The sequence below is a fragment of the Cetorhinus maximus genome, chromosome 16 (genome assembly GCF_964194155.1).
Source record: "Cetorhinus maximus chromosome 16, sCetMax3.hap1.1, whole genome shotgun sequence".
NCBI classification, from domain to species: domain Eukaryota; kingdom Metazoa; phylum Chordata; class Chondrichthyes; order Lamniformes; family Cetorhinidae; genus Cetorhinus; species Cetorhinus maximus.
Genome location: NC_135894.1, coordinates 85,919,617 through 85,940,000, shown reverse-complemented (window position 1 = coordinate 85,940,000; position 20,384 = coordinate 85,919,617). Strand labels below are relative to the sequence as shown.

At 40.2% G+C, this 20,384-nt stretch overlaps 1 protein-coding gene across 1 annotated transcript in view; it reads right to left on the bottom strand.

Annotated features, from left to right (window-relative positions):
• LOC144691792 (single-minded homolog 2-like) overlaps nt 1–20,384 on the bottom strand; it is a 95,653-nt gene that overhangs the window by 36,340 nt on the left and 38,929 nt on the right. The window contains exons 4-6 of the mRNA XM_078560279.1: nt 17,490–17,598; nt 7,545–7,630; nt 1,948–2,147 (exon numbers count right to left, since the gene is read on the bottom strand). Coding sequence (XP_078416405.1) covers nt 1,948–2,147; nt 7,545–7,630; nt 17,490–17,598 — 395 coding nt within the window. The remainder of the gene's footprint in view (nt 1–1,947; nt 2,148–7,544; nt 7,631–17,489; nt 17,599–20,384) is intronic.

Here is a 20,384-nt window from a genome sequence, read left to right as displayed (position 1 = left end):
ATGTGCCTTGTGGATGGTGGCCAGGCTTTGGGAGTCAGGAGGTGAATTACTCGCCAAAGGATTCCTAGGCTCTGACCTGCTCCTATAGCCACAGTATTTACATGGCTAGTCCAGTTCAGTTTCTGATCAATGGTAAGCCCAAGGGTGTTGATAGTGGTAATGCCATTGAATGTCAAGGGGCAATGGTTAGATTCTCTGTTGCTGGAGATGGTCATTGCCTGGAACTTGTGTGGCATGAATGTTACTTGCCACTTGTCAGCCCAAGCCTAGATGTAGCCCAGGTCTTGCTGCATTTGGATATGGACTACTTCAGTATCTGACGAGTTGCGAATGGTGCTGAATATTGTGCAATCATCAGCAAACATCCCCACTTCTGACCTTATGATGGATGAAGCAGCTGAAGATGGTTAGGCTGAGGACACTACCCTGAGGAACTCCTGCAGTGATGTCCTGGAACTGAAATGATTGACCTCTAATAACCACAACCATCTTCCTTTGTGCTAGGTATGAACTCCAACCAGTGGAGAGTTTTCCCCCTGATCCCCATTGACTTCAGTTTTCCTAGGCTTTCTGATGCCACACTTGGCCAAATTCTGCCTTGATGTCAAAGGCAGTCACTCTCACCTCACCTATGGAGTTCAGCTCTTTTGTCCATGTTTGGACTAAGGCTGTAATGAGGTCAGGCGCTGAGTGAACTTGGAGGTACCCAAACTGAGGGTCAGTGAGCAGGTTATTGTTAAGCAAGTGTCACTTGATAGCACTGTTGATGATCCTTTCCATCACTGATGATCGAGAGTAGACTGATAGGGCCGGTAATTGGCCATGTTGGATTTGTCCTGCTTTCTGTGGACAGGACATAGCTGGGCAATTTTCCACAATGCCGGGTAGATGCCAATATTGTAGCTGTACTGGAACAGCTTGGCTAGGGGTGCGACGGGTCCTGGAGCATAAGTCTTCAATACTATTGCCGGAATATTGTCAAGGCTCATTGCCTTTGCTGTATCCTGTGCCTTCAGCTGTTTCTTTATATCATGTGTAGTGAATTGAATTGGGTGAAGACTGGAATCTGTGATGCTGGAGACCTCAGGAGGAGGCCGAGATGGATCATCCACTTGACACTTCTGGCTGCAAGTGGCTAAAAATTTGAGAGGTAATAGGGAAAGACCAGGGTATGGGACTAAGTGGCTACCTCTTCTAGGAAGTTGTCTTCAGTGATGTAGAGTAGGTGCATTGTAATGGAAATCCATGGACTCCTATAAATACCATTTTCATAAACATAACAAGCACTTTAACATGACAGGGGGTGATTATTATAGATATAGCTATACAGAATTTTTTAGCACAGCAATAGGCCAATGTGACCAAACATAGCTGTCATTTTTAAGACACGCAGCATCTTAACATATCCCTCAGTCCTTTCTCTCTATCCAAGTGCATCCAAATAATCCTGCTTCAAAGAATATCATATTATTGCAAAAGTAGAGTTTTGTATAATTAACAATGTTCTTTGAAGGGTGAACCTGTTATGACTACTAGAAAAAGGTGCTCATTGAGGGGTCTAGCTGTGGTCTGGTATAACTCAGGCTAACAGTACCAGGGGTTTAGGCAATAGGTTATGCTATTATGTTTCTTTTGGAGGAGTAAAGCCCTTCCAATCTAGTAATTTCCCTCCTCATTTCAGCCCCCTTCAGTTGAGGGCCCCCTGGTCTCTGATGATGCCACTCTTTAATTAGGAGCCAGATTGCAATGGCCTGGAGATGAATCATCCTCCAGTTTTCCCTTTGTGTGTGTGTGATTTGCTAAGCAAAAGGGATGCATCTGAAACTGTGGATTCAGTGAAGTTGAATTACCTTGACCCCTGTGCCCTGGCAATTCTAACGTATAAAGAGCTCAATCTTTGTGACTAACTGTTGCTTTTAAAACATTTTACCAGTTTAAGGTTCTTACCTTGAGTCTAGGAATATGAGTTTGAGGTCTAGACTGGCTCTGAACATGAACATGTTGCTGTGAAGTTTGATTTCTGTAATAGCGCTGGGTGGTAATGAATGTCCCACTGCCACTAGTCCCACAATCTGGTAACAGCCATCATAGAGAGCTACATCAAACACATACTGTCGAATTTTCAAATACCCACTGCAGTGGATTACCTACAGAGAAGGAAGATTTGAGTTGATTTATGCACGGATAAAATATTATTTAGATGTACAGAAGGGTCTCAGCAAGTTAAACTAATCTGTTTCACTCGAAAATGCTAACAGTGGGAACTTTATTAAAGAATACTTAGCTGTACACTTACTTTCACACTAACTTGTCCCACAATCTATTTAGAAACAGCAAACTGCCAAAAAATGAGCAGTCCAGGTGCTGAATTGCATTGTCGTGCCAATATGGTTCAGTATGGAAAGAACACAATGTACGTTCACAACTGTGATTGCCAGCCTTGTCTTTGGGAGGAAATTTCGGTTCACCATTTGAGTATACGATGATCTGTAGCAGGGAGATGCAGAGATACCAAAAAGAGAGATATCTAACCTGTGGTCTTCATATTATTATTAATGAAAAATGTTGGAAATTAGAAAAATTAGAATAAATTATTAGAAATGGAGAAAAATGGTGAGCAAAAACAATAATTTTCTGATTAATTATTGATTTAGGCCTTTAAAAAAAGCTTGATGCATGTTTGATTTGGAATGCAATTGAAGGTTGTTTGGGTAAGTACAGGCAGATGATTTAATGTTGCCTGTAGAATGATGATTCCTGAGCTGCTGGGATCAGAAGAATGTCATGCCAAGGACAACAGCCTGTCAAGGATCGATAATGCAGAGCATAATGTTGAATAGACATTCTGGAGAACAGAAGAAAGCTTGCAGAAATTATTTGCAGAAGATGGGTTGCATTGGCTCTGTGATAATGAACTTGCATTTATATAGCATCTTAACTCATCTCTCAAAAATGCCTCAATGTGCTTCATATAGAATTAAGTATAATGTGCAGTTACTACTACTATGTACAAAATAGACTGTATATGATCTGTGGAAGGAATAGGCTTGATGGCTCAACAACCCCCTCCCTTGCATTATACTCATCTGTATTCCACCTAACACTATGTTGCAATACAGCTTCTACTGTGCAGGAATTTTTGTAGCAAACCCAAAATTTAGCCAATCATCTTACTTAGACTTTTCTGGCTTCGAAGCTGATTTAACCAATTTTCTGATTTGCACAACCCTAACTTCACCCCGTCTCATTCCTCTGCAGCTTCCTGTTTCACACCTTTTAGGCAGCATTTCCACAAGAATTTCTTCTCAGTTATGTTTTTTTTCTCCTTCCTGTCTTTATCCATTTTGCTTCAAAATAACTTTGCTAGCTCTTCTTGGTTATCTCTCAGTTTTCTCTTTTTTGTTTGTTCACCGTGCTCTGATGGGATCTTGAGGTTAGCACCTTGCTGAGGAAAGGTTCCTGGTATAATGCTTGAATCAACTTCCTTGTAAATCAGATTTCCGGACCAACTTATTTTTCAGGATTCCATTTTCCAGCTATGTATGGAATGCAGACATTGGAAAATCCACTTACTCGAAAAGAAGTCAGTAAAACAGAACAATCCTATAAGATACAAAAACTTCATTGTCATAGGAACTCTAAGCATGTAGTGTATGATGTGGTATAAAAACTATTGAAGTTGTCAGATAGTCTCCATTCAGCCAACAGTACTCAAATGTATTTATTTGAACTTGCATTTAATCTTACTTAGAAGGGAAACCATCCAAGTTCCCTGTTGGCTCTGTTGGTTAATGCACTGCCTAAAATGGAGCTGACCCAAACAAAAGGACCAGCTTTGGCATTTGCTGAGTTAACCAATTCAGCTCAGGCATTGGTAGTCATACTGCAATTGGCATTAGTAGCTCTTGTCTAGGGAGTAAACAAATTAGCCAGAATTATTGATGAGCATTTAGTGACCTTTGTTGAAAATTGTGTGTGTGCGTAAGTGGTCATAAACATAAAGTTGCTACAAGCAGAATGAAGCTTTGCAATACTGGGCACAGTGCAATAAAGCCAGGTACAGCCAACAGCATAACTTGGGCTTGCAGCTGTGCTTTGGATGCTGCAGTTACTCATCACAGGCTGCAGCTGAAATTTACATAACAAATACATAAATAGTTAACAAGCATTCCGCAGTGATTTCCAAGCCAGTAAAAGGTAAAAGAGGTAATCTTAAACTTTGGTGATAATGTAAACTAGCCCATTGTCCATTTGCATCCCATTTTTAAGGCCGAGGTAGATGGATTCTTGATAAGCAAGGGGGGTAAAAGGTTATCCGGTGTAGGCGAGAATGTGGAGTTGAGGTTACAATCAGGTCAGCCATGATCTTATTGAATGGCGGAGCAGGCTTGAGGGGCTAAGGGGCCTACTTCTGCTCCTAATTCATAGGCTCGTATGTCTCCTAGTTGAAGTCCACCCCAAAGGGTGGTGATGAAATTATAAACCACAAAGCAAAATTATACCATATATCTCATTTGTTATTGAAAATCTATAGTTTGTTATTCTGTATAGTGTATAGAAATATTATATATTTTTTACGAGCAGGCATAGAGAACAGACATGACATAGCAGTGGTAATTGGAAGATGCTAATGACGGTATTGGCAGGAGTAGCCACTGCATAGTTCTTGTGGAGATGAAGTCACACCTTCACATTGAGGATACTCTCCATCGTGTTGTGTGGCACTACCAGCATGCTAAGTGGGATAGATTTCGGATAGATTTAAACTGGGCATCCATGAGGCAATGTGGGCTATCAGCGGCAGCAGAATTGTATTCAACCACAATCTATAATTTCATGGCTCTGCAAATCCCTCACTCTACTATTGCCATCAAGCCAGGGGAATCAACCCTGGTTCAATGAAGAGTGCAGGAGGGCATGCTAGGAACAGCACAAGACATACTTAAAATGAGGTGTCAACCTGGTGAAGCTACAACACAGGACTACTTGCGTGACAGCGAACGTAGCATGTGATAGACAGAGGTAAGCGATCCCACACCCAATGGATCAGATCTAAATTCTGCAGTCCTGCCACATCCAGTTGTTAATGGCGGTGGACAATTAAATAACTAACTGGTGGAGGAGGCTTCACAAATATTCCCACCCTCAATGATGGGGGAGCCTAGCACACCAGTGCAAAATATAAGGTTGAAGCATTTGCTGCAATCTTCAGCCAGAAGTACCAAGTGAATGATCCATCTCAGCCTCCTCCTGAGGTCCCCAGCATCACAGATGCCAGTCTTCAGCCAATTTGATTCACTCCACATGATATCAAGAAATGGCTGAAGGCACTGGATACTGCAAAGGCTATGGGCCCTGACAACATTCCAGCAATAATACTGAAGACTTGTGCTCTAGAACCAGCCACATCCCTAGCCAAGCTGTCCAGTACAGCTACAGCACTGACATCTACCCGGCAATGTGGAAAATTGTTCAGGTATGTCCTGTCCACTAAAAGTAGGACAAATGCAACCTGATAATTACTGCCCCATTAGTCTACTCTTGATCATCAGCAAAGTGATGGAAAGTGTTGTGGACAGAGCTATCAAGCGGCACTTGCTTAGCAATAACCTGCTCACTGAGGCTCAGTTTGGGTTCTGCCAGGGCCACTCAGTTCCTGACATCATTACAGCCTTAGTCCAAACATAGGCAAAAGAGCTGAACTCAAGAGGTGAGGTGAGAGTGACTGCCCTTGACATCAAGGCAGCATTTGGCCAAGTGTGGCATCAAGGGGCCCTAGCAAAACTGGAGTCAATGGGAATCAGGGGAAAGCTGCTGAAGCTATACCTAGCACAAAGGAAGATGGTTGTGGTTGCTGGAGGTCAATCATCTCAGTCTCAGGTCATCGCTGCAGGGGTTCCTCAGGGTATTGTCCTCGGCCCAACCATCTTAGCTGCTTCAAGAAGACCTTCCTTCCATCACAAGGTCAGAAGTGGAGATGCTTGTTGATGATTACACAATGTTCAGTACCATTCGCGACTCCTAAGATACTGAATCAGTCCATGGCCATATGCTGCAAAACCCGCACAATATTCAGGCTTGGGCTGATAAGTGGCAAGTTACTTTCACACCACACCAGTGGCACGCAATAAGCATCTCCAACAAGAGAGAAGCTAACCATCTCCCCTTGAAGTCCATGGCATTACCATCGCTGAATCCCCCATTATTTACATCCTGGGGGTTACCATTGACCAGAAACTGAACTGGAACAGCCATATAAATACTGTGGCTACAAGAGCAGGTCAGAGACTGGGAATGCTGTGGTGAGTAACTCACCTCATGAATCCCCAAGAGAATGGCACAGGCTCTAACTGTGTTTTATGTATATAGTGGTCACTGTATTGCTATTTGCCATCAACTTGCATTGATATCGAAGAAATTAGTGTCAAGAAGGATAATGTGGTGGAGCTGAACTTTCTGACTTCAATATCAAGACTACCGATTGAGGGAAGGCTGGGAGGGTCAAACACATGTGGAGTCAGTTTTTTCTATGCATGAAACTGAACTGATAATTCATGAGTGGCAAAGCCATAAATGATGTACAATTGGTCAAAAGAAACAGAGGAACATTTTTCCCTGCCTTTTCCTCCTATTTTCTCACATTTTACTCCTAAAGATTCGAACTTTTGCTGCCATCTAGCTCCACAGTTGCCAACGGTCCAACTTCACGCATGTTGCGCTTCTGCACATTTTACCCAGTCAGTGACTGCCAGCAAGCCCTTTGACTGGAGGGGCCTCACAGTCAGGCACAATCCCATCCATGCACGCACTTACTTTCCAAAAAGATGTTAACAAGCAGCAGGAGCCATGCCTGATCTTCCATAGCCCAGATACTAGGGCTCACTGTAATCAACTAAAATCATACAGAGCAAGGAATCAAATTTGGGTCTTTTAGTGAATCAAGACCACATAAAGGGGAACGTTTCTCCACTGAACAATCATGGTAAAAAATGGAGATAGTTATCAGATAACATCACTGACCATTGTATTTACAATACTTAAAAATGCAACTGAAGAAGAAATTCCTTTCAAGGTATATTGTTGTTGATTTTGTAATAGCAGCTGTGCCTTTAACTGTCAAGGTCCTAAGCCCTGGAATTCACTTGCTGCCCTTCTTCACCTCTCTATGTCTTTTTCCTCGTCTAAGACATTCCTTAAAACCTACCTCATCTTTCATAATATTTCTCTTTGTCACTCAGTGTTAAATTTTGTTTACTAACCCTCCTGTGAAATGCCTTGGAACATTTTATTACACTAAAGGTGCCATATAAATGCAAGTTGATTGTTGTTGTAGTAGCTTGAAACATTAAGTTAAGATAAAGTATTATTACTTTGTCTTATTTCTTGAAATAAAATTTGTCCCTGCCCCCCACAGCACAAGAATTGCTATAATGCCATTTCAATTATCCCAAAAGGAAGACTCAAGTAGTTACAAATTAGACTATGAGAGATCTTGATGCCAGTATTTGTGCACAGTTCTTTCACAATTGTTTACATTTTCTTACCTTGTAACCACCACAAGTCAAACCTGCATTTCTTTTGGCCAGAACACATTTCATGCGTAGAAAGAAGGAGCGCTCAATTTCGTATTCTGAAAAGGAACATCAAACAATGTTATTACACCAGAAATTTGATAACCTAATAAATCACGCCATGCTATTGTACAAGATGCAGAGGATTTTTGTAACCCAAAAAAAAAATCAAAAGTGTTTGTTAATATCACATTTATTATTTGTTCTGGGGAGGTGACTGATGGCCAGATTTATTGCCCATCCTTTCTTGTCTTGAGAAGTGCTGTTGGGCTTTCTTCTTCAAATATGTAGCAGAAAAATGCCTTAACGTACAAGATGTACAGGATTCCACGGCTCAGGGATTATATTCCAGTCTTGGGAGAAACACTTGGATATATTGTTCAATATTGTAAAGGACACTATGATTTATTGTGTTCTGGCTGTCCAATATATCTATAAATAGATTATATATTTTAAAATTAAAATGTTAGAACCAAATCAATCAGAATGTAGCTGAAGAGTTCAGGAATCCATATTGAAGGGCAAGAGAAAGGACATATGTTATGGTGAAGGGTGGGCATACATTATGTGCTGGATATTGTATGTGTAGTAGCTAAGAAAAAAAAACTGATGCCATTATCATGAACCATGGAAGAGGGTACAAAGGGCAAATTAAGTGGCAAAGATCAGACCCTGAGCTGACAATTTTCAAATGTCTGATGAGATGCCTCTTGTTGGAAGAGGAAATTGTTGGAGGTCAGTTTGTGGCCAGGAATGATTTTTGTGAATAATATTTATATTTTTTTACTTATTTTAATGCCATTGGTTTTATTTGTAAGAATTTAAGAAAGAGATGGGCTAGATGAAAATTATCACATGATTTGGAAAGAATTTCATGAGTAATGTTTTCATAGACTGTGAAGTAGCTTTTTGGTAATGAAGTATTGTAATCAAAAATTTCCTAACACTTTCTCAATCCCGTTTTACTATAACAAAAGCACAAAACAAACATGCAAAATTTTATCAACTTGGTAATGATAAAATTGATGGGTGCCCTATAGTCAATCTGATAAGGCAGAGAAATCATATTTCAAAGTTTTCTGTTATCTTTCGGGTGTTCTCTGACTTTCTTACTCCAGACTATTCCAGCTGCAGTACCTAAGATCACTCTCATGATACAACTCCCCACACTTTTGAAGCCTCCATCTTTCCCTTGAGCTATAGATAATGATTTTGGTAACAAACCTGAGAAACGAATAGGAAACTCTATCAGGTAATTGCTTTTAGCTAATGGGTTACCCTGAGTCTCCGAATGCTCTTACTGCAGTCTTTGAGAGCGGCAGAGCATCACATTTTAAGTTAAAATATCAAATAAATTTATTTTACTCAAAATGTACAAGCAGACAGGTCAACATTCATAAAATATAATTTTAGCATTTATAATAGGCATCCTTCCACTTCAGTCCATGATACTAATAAAAGGGTTAAATTATGAGGACATGTTAGACGACTTTGGCTTTTTTGCCTTTGAGTTGAGAAGGCTGAGGGGCAATCTAATTAAGGAATTGAAATTTTTAGAAGTATTTCATAGGGTAAATATAAAGAAACTTTTTTTTATGGTGGGGGAATCCAATACAAGGGGGCATAATCTTAAAACTAGAGATAGGTCAGATAAGAGAGAAATCAGGAAACATTTTGTGCACACAAAGGTTAATCTTGGATAATCTCATTAAAAAACTGTAGATGCTAGAATTGAACTGGTCCATATTGAGGTCGATCCGATTTTTGTTAGGTAAGGGTATCGGGGTGGGGGGATATGGGGCAAAGGCAGGTAAATGGAGGTAAGATACAGATTGGCCATGCACCCAATAGAATGTCCAAACAGATTTGAAGGGTTGAATGGCCTACTCTTATTCTGTTTCGAAAAGGAATCCAACTCTATGAACTGAGCTAATCCTTTGTAAATAAATTTCAAATAAACCATGTTTCTTTGCTTTGGATTTCTTACCACTGTGGAAGTTTAATTTATCTAATGCAAAAGCAAAATACTGTGGATTCTGGAAATCTGAAATAGTATCAGAAAATGCTGGAAATATTCAGCAGGTCAGGCAGCATCTGTGGAGAGGGGAACAGAGTTAACGTTTCAGGTCAATAATCTTTCATCAGAACTGGGAAATGTTAGAAATGTTTTTAAATGTAAAGGTTTTAAGCAAGTGAAAAGTGGGAAGGATGTGAAAAAGAACAAAAGGGAATGTCTGTGAAAGGGTGGAAGACAGGAGAGATTAGATGACACAAGGGTTGATGGTGCAGGGCCAAAGGGACAAGTAATGGGACAAGTAAAGAAACAAAAGATGTGTCTAGAGGAGGTGTGAATGGCAAAATGATGAATAGCCATCCAAAACTAAAAGGAGAGAAAAACAAGAGAGTAAAACAAAAACCAGAAAAGGAAAAAAACTGGGGGCAGAGCTTATGGTCTGAAATTGTTGAACTCAATCCCAAGGAAAGCTGTGAAGTCTAATTAAAAGGTGAAGTGTTGTTCTTCGAATTTGCATTGAGCTTCATTGGAACACTGCAGGTGGCTGTGGACATGAGTAGAAAATTAAAAATAGGACATTAAAATGACAGCCTTATTTGGTTTTACTCTTTGTTTATTCCTCCCTTATCTCTTTCTGATTGCAGCTGTTCGTGATTCTGCCATTCACAACACCTCTAGACTTTACATCTATACTTGTCCAATTATCACTCCCTTTGACCCTGCACCACCAACTTTTTTGTCATTTCATAACTCCTGCCTTCCACCCTATCACAGATCTCTCCTTTTGTTTTTTTTCTTCCCCTTCCCTTTCTCATTTGGTTAAAATCTATTACATTTCAAACTCTTCTGAGCTCTGACGGTCACCAACCTGAAGTGTTAACTATTTCTCTCTTCACTAATGCTGCCTGACCTGTTGAGTATTTTCTGCTTTTATTTCTAATTCTGTTTCCTGTAAAATCAAAATACTTTTTATCTCTCTTCCAAGAGTTTCAAACTAATTGGTTCCTTTCCAGAGATGTTCAAACAAATTCCTAATTCAGACCAAATCCCGATAATGCCCATTTTATTCATCTGCTTTGGGATTGGGTCAGTTCCCCAAGTGACAGTGCTGGGTTTTAGCTGCATGGACTTTGTGTGATCTAGCTATTATTACACAAAGCGTTGACTTGCAACAATATCATTGCTACAAAATGGCATCAGGTGATTGTCAGAAAAGGTACAATATGTTGTTTGAAAGCAACATCAACTCTGATCATAGTTTATTATGCCCTTGCACAATAAATTTCATGCATCTGTGATCATAACTATGGCAAGAAATTCACAAGGCCCAATTTATTGGCATTGAATCCAAGTTGTGCCCTGCCTGTTTTGCTTTCACTGAATTAAAATCAAGATAATATTATGGCAATAGCAGTGGCTCCAATGTATCATAAGCTGATGAAATGTCCTACAAGCCAATGCATGCAGACAATGCAGCACGTATGTGTAGTGGACTTCTGAGGAGTTTTTTTTTAAATGAGGGAATTAGTACATCCTGTTTAACCTGGATTACACCCCCGAGTTCCATTCAATAATGACAGCCTTAGCAGAGAGACTTCTGCCAGATATAAGAACATTTGAAGAGCTAGGAATTGCACAGAGCTAAGAGGTTGTTGTAGTTTGGTCCTCTTCCGTCTCAATTTGTGCTGGGGCTCCAGTTTTATCCGCAATGACAGCTCTCCAAACATCTCGACCACAAGATTATTCTCCATGTGAAAACGTTAGTAGACCATTGAACCAGAAGGACATTTTATTCAAGCCTAATCCTGCCAGTCCTGAAGTCTGAGGAATTGCAATCTGAGCAGGAATTAGTGGAATGGGATCTCTGGCTGATATTTGTTTTCCTCTGACCAGCTCAGAAGACTTGCCACCAAATATAACCCTCCAATTGCTTCCCACTCCACTCAGTTTGGCAATCAGGACTGAGGCCTTCAATTGTTAGAATGGGTGATGCCGTCACCCATTAGACCAATGACATATAAATATCGATGATATAAATTTTAGGGTTACCTGCCCCATTAATTATGATCTCTGGATACATTAATTACCAACTTTTCACTGGATAATTTTCAATTAAGTTAAATATATGCAAGTTGAAGGACGCCTGAAACCCTTATTTAATGCAAACATGAGCTGTTTTAATATTCAGAGTGTGATAGTACATCAGTCTCCAACCTCCTTTTATAAAGAAAGAGTTATCTAACTGATCATTGGTTTCAGTTTATACGGGTTTGATTGTTAATATTTTGCCAAAGTCTTCATAAAGTTACTGTGTTGTTGTTTCAATATAACAGTAAGACATGTCATGTTTTAGCTCTTTGGTCATTTTGTTTTCCTCTGCTTCAATGCTACTTAATTCTGGAAACATAGCTACATCAAACAGTAAATTCCACTGCTGCTTGCTTATTCAACTGAGGTTTTTTTGTGATGAAAGATGGGGGCAGCAATAAGAACTTTAAATTAGGCCCACAATGGCACAATATTGGAATAAGCAGGAACAGGTGTTTAGGGGACACTTTGTTAATTTGCTTGATTCTAATTGGCACCAAAAAGAGAAAGAACAGGTGCTGGAGATTTGCTGCATTCACTGACCAAATTTGTTAGCTGTTTCCAGCATTTTCCTGTTTAGGCTCCAGTTGGAGGCTTGTTACTTAGATACTCAGGTCAACTTGACCCAATGCTCCTTCTCTCCCTCTCACATCTTCCACAGATATATTTCCTTTAGTTTGAAGGAACTAAGTGAGCAAATAAATAATCAAAGTTGCTGCTGGGTTAGAATTATGAAATGACAAGACCTGAGCTGGCTGCTGAGTAGAGTGAGGAATCTGTCTAGTATCCCCCATAACCACTATTGAAAATGTTAAGAACACCATGACCTGAATTGTGACGTGGAATAGCTAAGTAACTTTAGTATTGCTGAAAAGAATCATTTTGTCAAAGCTTTTCATCTTGTACTCATCAGGATAATCGCAAGAGACGGTCTATATACGTCCCAAAGACTGGCAGATCATATCAAAAAACGTGTCCCTTCCGCTGTTAGCAACGGGCAAGGTACAGACTGTACCTAACCAACCTGTGCTTGCAAAACTCAAAACAAAATGTCCAATGTTAGATCTGATTCTGCGATTGGACAACATTTGCTAAATAGTCCTCGGTGTGGTAAAAATTACACTGAGCCAATTTAACATTGTCAGTTGAGCTTGCAGTGTTGCACATTTGCATGTACTGGAAGCTACATATATTAATATACAGAGCCCTATTCTTTGCAGACAGAAAGAACATTACACATTGAGCCTGTTTCAGCTAAACAAAATAAGTGGTAGCCATTTGCTGGTTCATTCCTCAGGGCAATGACTCGACCAATCAAAGTCAAGCTGTATGGTTTAAACTTCAAACACGGCTTGGTAGTTAACTGTCAGTCACCATTAACTGGTGCATTCTCCATGGCAACACCACTACCAATCAGAGTCCACTTGCGAATCAATCAGCACTCTCTTCTCATAAAGTATAAAGTTGTTGCTTGCCCTGACATTGGTATTCTTGCAGTTGTCCTGATGAGTGCAATATGAAAAATTTTGACAAGATATCTTTTTTCAGCAATACTCAAGTTCTGTACTACCGAACGACTATAAGTAACTCTAGCTTGAATTGTCTTGTTGTTCCAATCCAGAGAGTTAAAAATCAGAGGTTATGTTTAATGTGATGTGCAGTGATCAGACCTTGGTTCATGTCTGATATGTTCACTGTGTGTTATGAATCTACAGAGCTTGGTATCTTCGTCGCACAATGCTTTTCTCACTTTGATATTTCCATTATCCCATCTCCCGACTGCAATGTTTAAGAAGACTCCTTGAGGCGCTGTGTGATTTACCACTAAACTGAAGAGACTAAAAGAATCCAGGTTTAATTACTGATCTGGATTGAATAGATTGATTTCAGCCATGGCAATAGTTGGAATGCTGGACTAGAGATGAGAAAAAAAGATCAATCAGGGTTTCAATGCTATGCAGATTTTAAAAAGAATTGAAAACCAGGGCGCAAACAGAGAAAAGGGGAAGCTACAAGATAGGGAGATTAAAAGAGGTGAGAGGAATAAGAGAGAAAGATTGTAGAACCATATACTGCAATAGAAAGGCATTTCATAGTGTGTCAGTGGTAAAGCTAGTCAAAGTACGGTGGGCCCACTAATAGATGAAGGAGAAAAACTTGTTTTGGAGAATGAGGGAAGGACAAAGATGATGAGTACTTGTCTTGGTTTTCAGAAGGAGATGGATATTGGAATTGTAGAACTGGTAGTGGAGGTTATTCAAAGGGAAATGGTACATACGAACATATGAATTAGGAGCAGGAGTAGGCCACTCAGCCCTTGGAGCCTGCTCCACCATTCAATAAAATCATGGCTGATCTGATTGTAACCTCCACTCCACATTCCTGCCTACCCCTGATAACCTTTCATCCCCTTGTTAAACAAGAATCTATCTGCCTTACAAGTATTCAAAGACTCTGCTTCCACTGCCTTTTGAAGAAGAGAGTTCCAAAGACTCATGACCCTCTGAGAGAAAAAAATTACCCTTATTTCTCCTAGTTCTATATTCTCCCATAAGAGGAAACATCCACTCTGTCAAGATCCCTCAGGATCTTCAAGGTCTCAATCAAGTCGCCTCTCACTCTTCTAAACGGAACCACTCGCAGTTAAGGTAGACCAATCAGTTATATTGATATCCAAGAATTCTAAGGATTTCTAAGATAGGAAGATTATTGTGGAAGAAATCTAACATCCCTCTTCAGGAATCAGCCAGCAAATGATAGTCTAGTTCATCTTGCTTTAGCTGTCTTTTAACCAGCAGGATAGTTAGTACAGATTTATAAATGGCCAGTGACACTTGGCCAATCTAATGCAATTCTTCAAGGAAATAATAGGGAGGTTAGATAAATAATTTTATAATAATTGCTTGAATTGGAAATGAATGGTGAAGTGTCTATATTGGGAATCCTCTTAATTACTGTATATAGCAAAAAGATGGACTGCTGATGACATTGAATTGGAGTGCATTACAAATTGTGACAAGTCTTGTGAAAGATTTCTCAAATCTATTAAACTAAAATCCCATTGTATGTTATATTTATACCGGAACTAAAATTTCACACGTGTCAACTGCTATTAAATGTAGCTGCAAAGTTGTTTGTACTTTTGAAAGAACATGTACAGGAATTAGAATTGTACTGGAAGTCAAACGAGAAAATGCTAGTAATACTCAGCAGGTCAGGCAGCTTCTGTGGGGAGAAAAACAGAGTTAATGTTTCAAGTTGATGCTTGCTCCTTCGAGTGGCCTGCACGTGACATAGCTTCCTGAATCTGTATTTAAAATTTTAATTGCATTATGAGAACAATTCTTATCCAATTATTATTAGAGAATGGATGAAGATACGTAGCAATTATTTTTCAAGTTTCAGGTTTAGTTGTGGTTGCCATGCCATTTGACCAGAGACTGATGCATGACTTGGACAGAGAGCTGGGAAATTTGAAAAAGGGAAGGTATGTATTTTGTTGAACTATGGAAACATGAACTGCTGCAAATGCATGACAGATCATTTAAATGAGAAAAGACAGGTTAATATAGTAGATGGAACACTTCATTTGGGCTCTATTGGCAGCTGCTTTCTCCATTTTTTGCTTTCACTTGAATACGTATTTGTTTAAACTGAATGCTGACGATATAATGGAGGCACAGAGGCTGGCACTAGAAGGGGGTTGTCATCAGTAGACATCAATATCCCAACAAGCAGTATCAGTGGTTTTTATTTCAAGCTGTGTAAATCTCTCATTGTAGGAATCAGTAACATGTCTAAATTAGTGCCCTTAAATGATGCCATCAGCATCCAAGGAAAAATACTCAGAAACAGACAAGAAAAGGATCAAAATAAAAGCAAAGTACCGCAGATGCTGGAAATCTGAAATAAAAACAGAACGTTCTGGAAAAACTCAGCAGGTTTGGCAGCATCTATGGAAAGAGAAACAGAGTTAACAATCATTTCAAGACCATTATGACTCTTCTTCAGAAAAGGATTTAAGGTGATTATCAATTCCTAACATGTGTTAGTTCAAATATAAGTGAACATTACTTGAAAGCTGGTGGTTGAGATACTTATTTTGTTCCTCTGGATATTGTTTCAAACAAAACGCTATGTGATTGCGATTTTCATTCCTATTGTCCTTCTTTCTGCCATATTAGCCCTCAGGTTTGCACTTCTTGGGAACATGGGAACCAGTAGGCCATTCATCTCTTTGGGCCTGCTGCAACATTCAGTTAGACCATGGCTCATCTGCAGCTCAACTTGCTCTATATTGATTGATACCTTTACCCAACAAAATTCTATCCATCTCAGTCTTGAAAGCTCCAAGCATCTACATGCTTCTTGCCTTGGAGTTGTGACTCTTCTACATCCTTCTGGGGCAAAGAATTCTAGATTTCCTACTGGACTTTGTGTGGAAAGTATGCTTCCTGATCTTAAATGGCATAACTTGAATTATCCAGAACAGCAGAATGCTCCTCAATGTGTCAGTTCCAGGGGATGAAATGTTTTCCCATTTGTGAACATCATTGTGAGTGTCAAGCACTCACAGGTCAGGACAATTGCAGGTTGAGGCAGAAAATCACCTTGTTGGCACAACTCCAACAATATTTCTTGGTTTCTCTGACTTGCTTCCTTTTGGTTGATGAGCACACACAAAAACCAAATTAACAAAGTATTAGAGAAAAGAAGAAAGCTTGCAGGCTCATGCACACCACTTGCAGAAAGTAAAATGACCAATTTGGTGCCAACTGGTGCTAAGTCTTAGACCTCATAACACTGAAGACTATTCCAAATGTTATTAATATACAGCTGTTGGGAGAAAGGAGGTCTCTGTCCAGATTGGGCTGGATTTGAACCTCGACCCCAGATTTGAAAGAACATTCTATCACTCTAACATGTGGTGTATGGATATGTCAGCCAAATTTTGCCTTGCCATAAGTTTGTTTTTAATTTGAAATCATTTTTCTCAGTTTATAAATGCCTGAATTACAAAGACACATGATCTGTATATATCTGGGAAAGGAAAGATACGCATTTATATAATGACATATTGTGTCTTTCAGAAATATCCAAAAACGTTTAATTAATTACTTAGTTACTTTGAAATACGATGGCTGTTATCTTTGGAAATACAGTGATCATTTGCCACACTGCAAATTCCTACAAACAGCAATGGTCAGTTAATCTGTGCTTGAGGAAAATTCCTGACCAGACCACAAGGAGAGGCCTCTGCTCTGTTTTGAGTAGTACCACAAGATTTTGCATTTCTGTCTGAATCAACCTTTCTTTACTATTGCACTCACAGGGCAACTAATCTAATAAAGCAGCAGTCACTCGGTATTATGCTGGAGCGTCTGCCTAGATCATATGCTCAAGTCTTGAAGTAGGCTTGAAGTCACAACTCCAAGACAGGAATGCTACTGATTGAACTAAGGTATTGTACTTTGACAAGTAAGACCTCCTGAAGGAAGGTGATAAACATTTTAGATGTTGTACTGTAAGAAGAGAGTCTGAGATCCTGCTGAGTTTCAAGATGGTGGATCAAAGTTCAGTAAGCCCCAGGTCCTGGTAAAATTTGAAATTGGTACTAAAAAGGGAATACAGGTTTGTTAATCTCTGCTTCCATCGTTCCTACAAACCTCTTTGATTTCTCTCTTGTAGCATTTACAAAAAGCCTTGATAAATTGGTTAGAATCACGTGAGCAGCTGAAAATTGTATGTGGGACCCTACCCTGTTTAGGCATTGATTTTAATTAAATGCAGTTTATAGAATGTCAATCAGATGGTACCTTGCAGTAGATGAGGATGGAGAGGCTGGTGAGCTGTGAGCACAGCTGTCATCTCATCGTGATCAGAGGGATGAATATACTCATAAATGCTGTTCCCAGTTAGTTCCACCTGGTAATGAAAACATACCAGACCTTGTTAAATATGCATATGTCAACACATTGATGTATCGACCACTCTACCTGCTTTGTTTATAAAATAAAATTTGAAACTGAATTGATAAGCAGGTAAAATTGCATAGGTCGCTTACCCACCTTGGAACCAGCCTGATATATACATGCTCAGTAGAGTAAGTGGCAAGATCACCCATCCAAAGTTGACAGGGTCCAGTTTAACATATGTTTCTTTGGGATCGGCTCTAATTTCAGCTTCAGTGAGAAGCTGCAGTGAGTTTCCTGTCAGGCTGTCCTAGTGGGGGAGGATCAGAGGCAGAAGGAGACCAAAAAGGTCAGTTTATTTTTTTAAATATATTTTCCCTGTCGGAACAGGATTGCTGCTCCAGGCTCACTAGGAAAGCTTAGTCCTCCCCTGTCATGTTCTTATTTTAACCTGTCCCTTGCCTAGGAGCACTGAAGCTGACAGTGGAACATCAATTGCTGCAGCAGCAGAGATCAGTTAAATCAGCACCCACAGGAAATGGAACCCCATAATCTTCCAGTCAGTTTCACAAAACATATTTATTCACTGGAGAAATTAAAATAAACTTTTTGATGAAGATTGGATGTATGTTGTGTTTCAAAATAACAAACAATTTCTGCTACACTTTTTCTCCCATTGTCTAAAAGCGGGAGGTTACCATTTGAGTCAATGCAATTACCTAGGTTTCTCTGTAATAAATGAAGAGCTTTGCTGCTATCAGGAGGATGGAAACATTAAAAGTATTCTTCACTTTTACACACATTTCTTGTGATGATTCATCCTACATGGCACAAGCCTAAATTGCAAACTACTGCGGTGATGCATGCAGAGGTTCTGTTAACAGTCTCCCTGAATGTCTATTCCCTTCTATGGATGGATGTGTAATGATGGCATCTAGATTGTTTCCTTTATGAATATGTTATTGTGGTTAGGAAGCACGTAAACAGTATTTGAGTGCCAACTTTTTCTGTGCATATAGATCATGGGGTTATATGATGAGTCCTGATACCTGCATTGGTAACATCTTTACACCTGACACTTGAGCAAATCCCACCGCCTGGTGAAGGATCTGCTCCTGGTCCAGATGCTGCCCCCCTTTCACGGGGAAAGTGATGAAGGTGTTGGCTCTTGCAAACCTGGTGTTTGTCACTTGGATAATAGTTATGTGCACTGCAGACTATCTAATATGGTAGATGTGCCTTTCAGGTTTTGGAAGGATCTGGTGACATGAAAGCTTCATGTCATGATAACATTTATTTCTGTGGGAACAGCCAAAATCTGGGCCAGATGTCTACAGGTCAACTGGCAGAGGGTGGCACAACTTAGTGACACTCTACCTTGTGAAGTAGAGCTGGTGAGACAGGTCTCAGCTGACATATCTAGGTAAAGAAAGAAATAACTCACATTTACATCGCAACTTCAATGACCTCAGGATGCCCAAGAGTGTTTAACAGCCATCTAAACACTTGTGAAGTGTAGTCATTTTTTAACATAAGAAATGCGGCAGTCGGTTTGTGCACAGCAAGTTCCCGCAAACAGCAAAGAAATAATGACCAGATAATCCGTTTTTGTGTTACTTTTTGAGGGGTAAATATTTCAGAAGATTGGGGAGAACCCCACTGCTCTTCTCCCAATTGTGCCATGGGATATTTTACATTAGGGGTGGAGGTGGCAGAGTAATAATGTCACTGGGCTAGTACTCCAGAGGTCCTGACTAATGCTCTGGGGACGTGGACTCAAATTCCACCATGGCAGCAGTTGGAATTTGAATTCAATGAATAAATCTGGAACTAAAAACTAGTCTCAATTATAGTGACTGTGTTGCTTGTCATAAAAATTCATCTGGTTGACCAATGCCCTTTAGGGAAGGAAATCTGCCGTCCTTACCTGGTCAGGCCTACGTGTGACTCCAGACCCACTGTTAACTGCCCTCTGAAATGGCCTAGCAAGCCACTCAGTTATATCAAACCGTTATGAAGCCTAAGAAAGGAATGAAACCAGACAGACCACCTGGGCATAAGAACTGACAACTGCAAACTCAGCCCTGTCGACCTCGCAAAGTCCTCCTTACTAACATCTGGGGGCTTGTGCCAAAATTGGGAGAGCTGTCTCACAGACTAGTCAAACAACAACCTGACATAGTCATCCTCACGAAATCATACCTTACAGATAATGTCCCAGACATCACCATCACCATCCCTGGGTATGTCCTGTCCCACCGGCAGGACAGACTCCACCAGAGGTGGAGGCACAGTAGCAGATGGTCAGGAGGGGGTAGCCCTGGGAATCCTCAACATTGACTCTGGACCCCACGAAGTCTCATGGTATCAGGTGAAACATAGACAAGGAAACTTCCTGCTGATTACCACCTACAGCACCCCTTAGCTGATGAATCAGTAATCCTCCATGTTGAACACAACCTGGAAATAGCGCTGAGAGTGGCAAGGGCACAGAATGTACTCTGGTTGGGGGAGTTCAATGCCCATCACCAAGTGTGGCGTGATAGCACAACTACTTACCGAGCTGGCTGAGTCCTAAAGGCCAAAGCTGCTAGACTGGGTCTGTGACAGGTGGTGTGGAAGCTAACAAGAGGAAAACACTTACTTGATCTTGTCTTCACCAATCTACCTGTCACAGATGCATCTGTCCATGACAGTATCAGTAGCACAATCCTTGTGGAAAAGATGTCCCGTCTTCACACTGAGGGATACCCTCCATCGTGTTGCGTGGTACTGCCACTGTGCTAGGTGGAATAGATT